The sequence below is a fragment of the Lepidochelys kempii genome, chromosome 7 (assembly GCF_965140285.1).
Source record: "Lepidochelys kempii isolate rLepKem1 chromosome 7, rLepKem1.hap1, whole genome shotgun sequence".
In the NCBI taxonomy this organism is placed as follows: Eukaryota; Metazoa; Chordata; order Testudines; family Cheloniidae; genus Lepidochelys; species Lepidochelys kempii.
The window spans coordinates 93,424,251-93,432,170 of NC_136386.1; the positions used below are offsets into that span (position 1 = coordinate 93,424,251).

The window sequence follows — 7,920 nt, forward strand, 5'->3', positions numbered from 1 at the left end:
TTATCCACCTTGTGGGGGTTGCATTAGCCCCGCTTAATTACACCAGGCCAGTGAGGATAAATGGAGTAGAGACTACAGCGCTTGTGGACTCTGGGAGTGCTATCACCCTCATATTGGGTAAGCTGGTAAAAAGTATTCAGCTGCTATGAGCCAAATGCGTAGCAGTGACTTGCGTGCATGGGGCCATGAACCATTACCCCACCATCCCAGTGGAGATAGAGGTTCAGGGAAACCCCATTGAGGTGACTGTGGGTGTAGGTCCTAAACTCCCATATCCTGTAGTCATTGGGAGGGACTATCCAGGGTTTGATAATGTACTCCCCCCGGAGAGGTTGGAGGGAGATGGGGACCCTGAGGACAGTGACTTGTCACTGGGGGAATGTAAACCCCCGATGTTCACTGAGATTTCTCGGGATCTGTTCTCAGCCCTCCGAAAGACCCGGAAGACAAAAAAAGAGAGGAAGGCCATGAAGGCCTTGGAACCTGGATCCTGACCCAGGGCCAGAGGACCTCCCTAGCAGGCAGATGGACGCTAGCAGCCAACAGAGAAACTTCCACCACAGAAGGTGAGCCAGAAGCTGCCCCCAGCCATGATGGTGGCGAGCCGTTGGAAGAAGCAGAAGCCGGCCCCTGGGAGCTTGGGCAGGTTAGTCCTGGGAGAGAGACTTTTGGGCGGGACCAGGCGGAGGACCCCAGATATGATAACACCAGGAAATAGGTGGCTGAGATCGATGGGATACCCGTGGATGGGAAGGTCCGGGGTCCCGGACCTCACTTTATAGTGAAGAAAGATCTCCTGTACCGCATGGTGCAAATGCAGGAGCAAGAGATACAACAACTTCTGGTGTCATGAAAACATCAAAAATCCATATTGAGTCTCGCCCACAGTCACCTGTTTGGAGGACACCTAGGGGTAGAGAAAACTCAGGCACGGATCCTGCGGAGGTTCCTCTGGCCAGGAGTACATGAAGATGTCCAGTGATACTGCACCTCTTGTCCGGAGTGTCAGTTACACAGCCCTCACCCGCACTTGTGGGCTCCTTTGATACCTCTTCCAATAATAGAGGTTCCTTTCGAATGGATAGCCATCGATCTGGTAGGGCCCCTAGAGAAGACAGCTCGGGGCCACCAACATGTGCTTGTTGTACTGGACTATGCAACCCGGTACCCAGAAGCTGTTCCCCTGCGCAACACAGCTTCCAAGACAATAGCTAAGGAGCTAGTACAGATCTTTGCCTGGGTTGGGCTATCCAAGGAGATATTGACTGTCCAAGTTGATGAAAGATCTCTGTTCATTGCTCCATGTACAAGCCCTACAGACCTCTGTATACAACCCACAAACAGATGGCCTTGTGGAAAGGTTCAATAGGACCCTCAAGGCCATGATCAGGAAAGTGGTGAGCCGGAATGGGAAAGATTGTGATACCCTATTGCCTTACCTCATATTCGCCATCCGGGAGGTTCCACAAGCCTCCACGGGTTTCTCTCCATTCGAACTACTATATGGGCACCACCCTCGAGGCATATTGGATATAGCCAGAGAAGCCTGGGAAGAGGAGCCAAATCCCAGAAGGAACATAGTTGAGCATGTACTGCAGATGAGAGATCGGATAGCCCGATTACACCCATTGTACAGGAACACTTGGAGAGAGCACAGGAGACACAACGAACCAAGCGAAGCTTCGACGGTTCCAACCAGGCATCACTGGTGCCCACAGCAGAAAGTAAACTGTTGGCCCAGTGGCAGGGACCCTACGAAATAACTGAAGCCGTAGGAGAGGTGAACTATAAGGTGCGGCAGCCAGGCCGCCGGAAATCAGAGCAAATTTACCACATCAATCTTCTAAAACCTTGGCATGATCGAGAGGCATGCTTAGTCATGCAGGAGACCCTTCCCCAAGAGGATAACTTACACGAGCAAGTGAGGATATCATCCGACTTGACGCCGATCCGAAAGATCGAGGCAGCCGACATGATTAATTGCAACTGAGATGTGTTCTCTACAAAACCAGGGTGGATGACTGAGACCTATCACCATATTCGCACGATCCCTGGAGCCAAGGTAACATTGAGACCCTACCGAATCCCAGAAGTCAAAAGAGAAGAAATCAAGGCCGAAGTAAAGAAAATGTTAGAATTATGGGTTATTGAAGAATCTGGTGGTCCAGTCAGTGGTCCAGTCCCATTGTTCTAGTGCCTAAACCCGACGGTACCATGAGATTCTGTAATGACTTTCACCGACTGAATGAAATATCCCAGTTTGATGCATATCCCATACCACGCATCGACGAACTGGTTGACCAACTGGGTAGTGCCCGATTCTTGACTACACTGGATCTGACAAAAGGGTACTGGCAGATTCCTCTGATCAAAGAAGATAAAGAAAAAGACAGCATTCTCCACTCTGGATGGGCTATTCCAGTACACCGTCCTCCCTTTTGGGCTACATGGGGCTCCAGCCACATTCCAGCGCCTCATGGATAAGCTGCTGCGCCCCCATACTAGTTACGCAGCTGCATACCTAGATGATGTCATCATCCATACGCCAGACTGGGGAACCCACTTGGAGAAAGTTGAGGCAGTACTGTGCACCTTAAGGCGGGCTGGTCTCACTGCTAATCCCGCTAAATGCGCCATAGTGCTAGCAGAGGCTAGGTACCTGGGATATATTGAGGGAAGGGGCATAGTGAAGCCCCAAACAAATAAGCTAGAGGCAATTCAAAACTGGCCCCGGCCGACCCAAAAGAAGCAGGTCCATGCATTCCTAGGCCTGGTAGGCTACTACCGACGTTTTATTCCCCACTTCGCCACTAGGGCAAGTCCCCTAACGGACCTGGTGAAGGCCCGAGGTCCAGACATGGTAAAGTGGACCGACGCAGCAGAGGGGGCATTTACAGACCTTTGGACGGCCCTCTGTAATGACCCCCATACTCATAGCCCCATACTTTAACAGGGAATTTATTTTACAAACAGACGCTTCCAAGGTGGGGTTGGGGGCAGTTCTGTCGCAAATGGTGGGAGAAGAGGAACACCGGTCCTCTACCTAAGCAGAAAGCTTCTCCCAAGAGAACAGAAATATGCAGTAGTCGAGAGAGAATGCCTTGCTGTCAAATGGGCTATGGAGACACTGCATTATTACCTCTTAGGCTGGGGATTTACTCTTGTGACGGACCAGGAACCCCTCCAGTGGATGCAGCGGAATAAGGAAAAGAGTGCAAGGGTCACCAGGTGGTTCTTATCTCTCCAACCATTCCAGTTCCACATATGGCACAGGGCTGGATGCCACCATGGCAACACTGATGGTCTGTCACGAGCATACTGCCTGGCGTCCCAAGTTGCCCAACTCTATGGTGTTGAGCAGGGGACAGGGCAAGACCAGATGGCTATAGAAAAGTAGTGGGAGATAGATATATTAGCTCCAGGCTAAACAAATCCCTGGTACCAGGATAAGTGAAATGGCAGCTGCTCCTGGTCAATTAAGACACCTGGGGCCAATTAAGAAGGCAGGGAGAAGGCTAGGTTGATTGGGACCCCTGAAGCCAATCAGGGGCTCGCTGAAACTAGTTAAAAGCCTCCCAGTTAGTCAGGTGGGTGTGCATGTCAGGAGCTGTGAGAGGAAGTTGCGCTGTTGGAGAGGCTGAGTAGTACACACCATATCAGGCACAAGGAAAGAGGCCCTGAGGTAAGGGTGAAGTGGAGCTTGAGGAAGTGAGGGCTGCTGTGCGGGAAGTAGCCCAGGGAATTGTACATGTCATGTTTCTAAAAGGTCAGCTACCATAGCTGATACTATTAGCATCCCTGGGCTGGAGCCCGGAGTAGAGGGTGGGCCCAGGTTCCCCCCACCACCATTGCCCCCTGATTAATCACTGAGACTGGGAGACAACAGGGACTGTGCAAGGAAGGATAACTTCTCCTCACCTCCCTCGCTGGCTTATGATGAAAATGGCTCAGTAGACTGTGACCCTTGTCTCTAGAGAGAGAAGGGTTACATGCAGGGTCACGGTGAGCCTCTAAGGCTAGCAAAATCCGCCAGGAAATGCGGGACCCACGGAGGCAAGGACAGAGCTTTGTCACAGCACATTAACTTGAACAAAGTTACATAGGGATGAATTCTTTCCCTTCTCCTTAATCGGTGACACACAGTTAAATACTAGACAATGAATATGAAGTGGAAAGTGGTCAGCAGTGGTAAATCCCTACTGTCAGTAAGTCACAACATAAATGTTCTTGAGACATCGGTATGTGAAAATGTTCACTCATTGCGCTCCATGGCCACGTCCACACAACGAGATGATTCTATAGCTATGTATTGTTATTACATCACTAAATAAAATTAAACTGTATATAGGTAGGGCCCTACCAAATTCACGGCCATGAAAAATGCATCACGGATCGTGAAGTCTGGTCTCCCCCCTGTGAAATCTGGTCTTTTGTGTGCTTTTACCGTACACTGTACAGATTTCACAGGGGAGACTAGCGTAAATTGGGGGTCCTGACCCAAAGGGAGTTGCAGGTGGGGTTGCAAGGTTATTTTAGGGGGGTCATGTATTGGCACCCTTACTTCCTCACTGCCTTCAGAGCTGGAAGACCAGAGAGTGGCAGCTGTTGGCCAGGCACCCAGCTCTGAAGGCAGCAGCGCAGAAGTGAGGTTGGCAATACCATCTCACGCCACCCTTACTTCTGCACTGCTGACTTCAGAGCTGGGTGGCCAAAGAGTGGTGGCTGCTGACTGAAGGCCCAGCTCTGCAGGCAGCAGTGCAGAAATAAGGGTGGCAATACCAGACCAGGCCATCCTTACTTCTGCGCTGCTGGCACCGTCTCTGCCTTCAGAGCTGGGCTCCCAGCCAACAGCCACCGCTCTCCAGCTGCCCAGCTCTGAAGGCAGCGCCGCTGCCAGCAGCAGGACAGAAGGAAGGGTAGCAGTACTGCAACCTCCCCTACAATAAGCTTGTGACGCTCCACAGCTCCTTTTTGGGTCAGGATCCCGACAGTTACAACACCCTGAAATTTCAGATTTAAATAACTGAGATCATGACATTTATGATTTTTAAAATTCTATGACCATGAAATTGACCAAAATGGACCATGAATTTGGTAGGGCCCTATATATAGGTGTAAATGATTTCATAGATTCCAGGGCCAGAAAGGCCCATCGTCATATTTTTGCTTAGCACTCAGGTAGTGGACAGACCTGTTTTCCTGGAAGCACGCAGAATGCAATTTGAATGAAAACGACTCCCTTTTCAAGACTACATGATAAGGATTTAAGGTCTGATCAGCAGGAGCTCCTGCTTCAGTATTATAATTAACCCATGACATAAGAAATATTACTGATTAAAAGCCCAATCCTGCAGTCCCTACTTAGGTAAACCTCGCAGTGACGTGAGTGGGAGTTTTGCATGAGTAAGGAGTGTGAGTTTGGACCCTTTAACTCTTTTACTGGTAGAATGGAGATGTTGATCATTTTAAGGATTGCACAATTATTTTTAAAGGCCAAATCTTGGTCCCATTGAAATCTATGGGAGTTTTGCAATTGACTTCAGTGGCACCAGGATTTGGCCCCGAAGTTTCTAGTGCTGCTGTATTGGCATAGACTTCAGTTTCCCTAATAAATGCATGTATGAGTAAAAATACAATAATTTCATTAATTATATTAAATTACTTTTAAAAATTGGTTGGTTGAATAATAATTGGACATCAGACCTTGGCTCTATTACGTTCCCAGAACATACACACAGAACCACTAATGGGGCAAAAAGAACATTGTGATCTTATTTAAAAACATTCAGATTATTTTTAGCTTGGCACAGTTTTTTGGACACAGAACAGAAGAACAGTAGAACTAGATGAGCCGCCCCACTGCAAGCAGCCTTACACATGATCATATGAAGTGAACAGTGCAAGGTCTAAAGAAATGCACATCTTTCTTGATCCTCTTGATCTTTTCTCACATAATCAGCCTTATGAATTTAGAAGGATTATCCACCAGTCTCTCCATTTGTCGGTAAGAGGCAGTAAGTAGGATACTCTGTGTCACAAAAGCAGCAGCATCTTAGCAGTCAGTCAGATATTGGGCCCAATCCTGCAGTACTTTGACTCCCAAAATTCCCATTGACTTCAGCAGGAGTTTAATCTATGTAATGACTGCAGGTCTGAGCCTTTTGTTTTTTAAAAATTAGGAAAAGTTCTTTTCACACATACTTGTCTCTTTTCTTGAGTTTTAATAATAGCCTGAAACCAGGCCAATATAAGCTTGTAATTAAAATAGCCTTGATTTTGGCTGACTCTTAGCAATATGATTAAATGTAAAATGTCTTGTTTATCTCCATGAAGCCATGGATAGTTGCAATCCATAAAGGCTCCCATTGTGCATTGTTTGTACACTCAAAATTCTCATTGAATTCAGGATCAGGCCTTCTTTCTCTAAAACGGCACTGAATTTTGATATAAAACTATGAATTAAATGTCGAGGAGCCAGATCCTCAGCTGATCTAACTGGCATAGCTCCACTGGAGTATTCCACTTTACACCAGCTGATGTCTGGTGCTGAGAGGTTTACAGACGAAATGCCATCATTCGATAACTTAAATTCAGCAAGTCTGCAGATGTCAATATCCATGAGAGAACGTGTCTGCTTCCCCATTTATTTCAGAGCAGACATTCTGAAGCTGTCTTCGTTCATACATTTGGAATTGGAGTAATGCTCGTCCTATGATACTTATGATGTAACCTTTGTCTAAGTTACAAGTGAAAAGGATGAGTCTGTGAAAATAGATTAGGTGCTCTGAAAGGTGATGAGCAGATCTGACCAGTTATGTCTCAGCTAGAGACGGATCTGAACCGAAAGCCAGGGTTTTAACACCCTCAAGCTTTCTGGGTGTTTTACATTGAAAACTAGACTTCAATCTGAATACTCTGGTTTGTGCCCATCTTTTCTCTCAGCTCATTCACCGCCTTAAAAATCACTGCCAGCTCAGACTACCAGACATGCAGTGACCTAGGGAAGCAAAATGCTAATAACTGATCTATTCAGTAACGGTCTGAATGGGTGACTATGGAATAATAAGGGAGAACATTTATCACTTTGCTTAGGACAACAGAGAGGAGCCTACCTTGGTCATTAAGGATTCAAATTTACATCAGTCCCAAACTAATCTGATGTCCTCCTCCTTGTTGCACAGTAAATTATTTACATCACAAATGTTGAATCAGGAAATATGAAGTAACAAACCACACTAGATAAAATGACCCCACCTGATTTTAAACTTCATATGCCGTTGGTTTTCTCATGTTTCTCATTCTGGGTTTCTGTCTCCTGTTTGGGGTTTGGCACTTTGAGGAACAAGTCTATGCAAAAACCCCATTCTGTACCATAGGCCTTCTACAAGAAATTCAGCAAAGGAATAGAGACCCAGGCCCCAGAACAAGACACTCACTTACCTTTTTCACATCAGGTACATTAAAAAGCTTCTTGGTATGAGCAACCCATCCCACTAGCCCAATGTCCAGAGGAAAAACAATCTCATTGTCTGGGGCCACCAGGTTCTCCTCAAACTTGGAGGTGGCGGTGATATTGAAAAGTCTGGTGGCAACCTCAGGGGTGCCATTGCGGGCACGGCAGATGAACATGCTACACCGGTCAGCTGCCACCAGCTGTGCCAGCCTCTGTAGGGCCTTGTGTACTATCTTCTCCATGCTGCTTGCTTCCTCCTGGATTTCTGTCAGCAGCTCAAAGAGCAAATGAGACTCCTCCAGCCGGGACATCTCTTTGAAGGAAACTCCATCCTTCACTTCCCCAGGGCTGACTTTGAAGACAGTTCCCAGCACTTCTGCCCTCAGCTTTCGATCGAAATACTCCTTGGCAAACTGGGGGTTGTTCTCTAAGTATTTCTCAACATCGTCTTTATTTATCCCACCCAT

General features: G+C 47.3%; 1 protein-coding gene across 1 annotated transcript in view; it reads right to left on the reverse strand.

Moving 5' to 3' along the window:
* PDE6C (phosphodiesterase 6C) overlaps window positions 1–7,920 on the reverse strand; it is a 53,117-nt gene extending 45,197 nt beyond the window's left edge. The window contains exon 1 of the mRNA XM_073353864.2: window positions 7,441–7,920. Within this exon, the coding sequence (XP_073209965.1) occupies window positions 7,441–7,920 (480 nt within the window). The remainder of the gene's footprint in view (window positions 1–7,440) is intronic.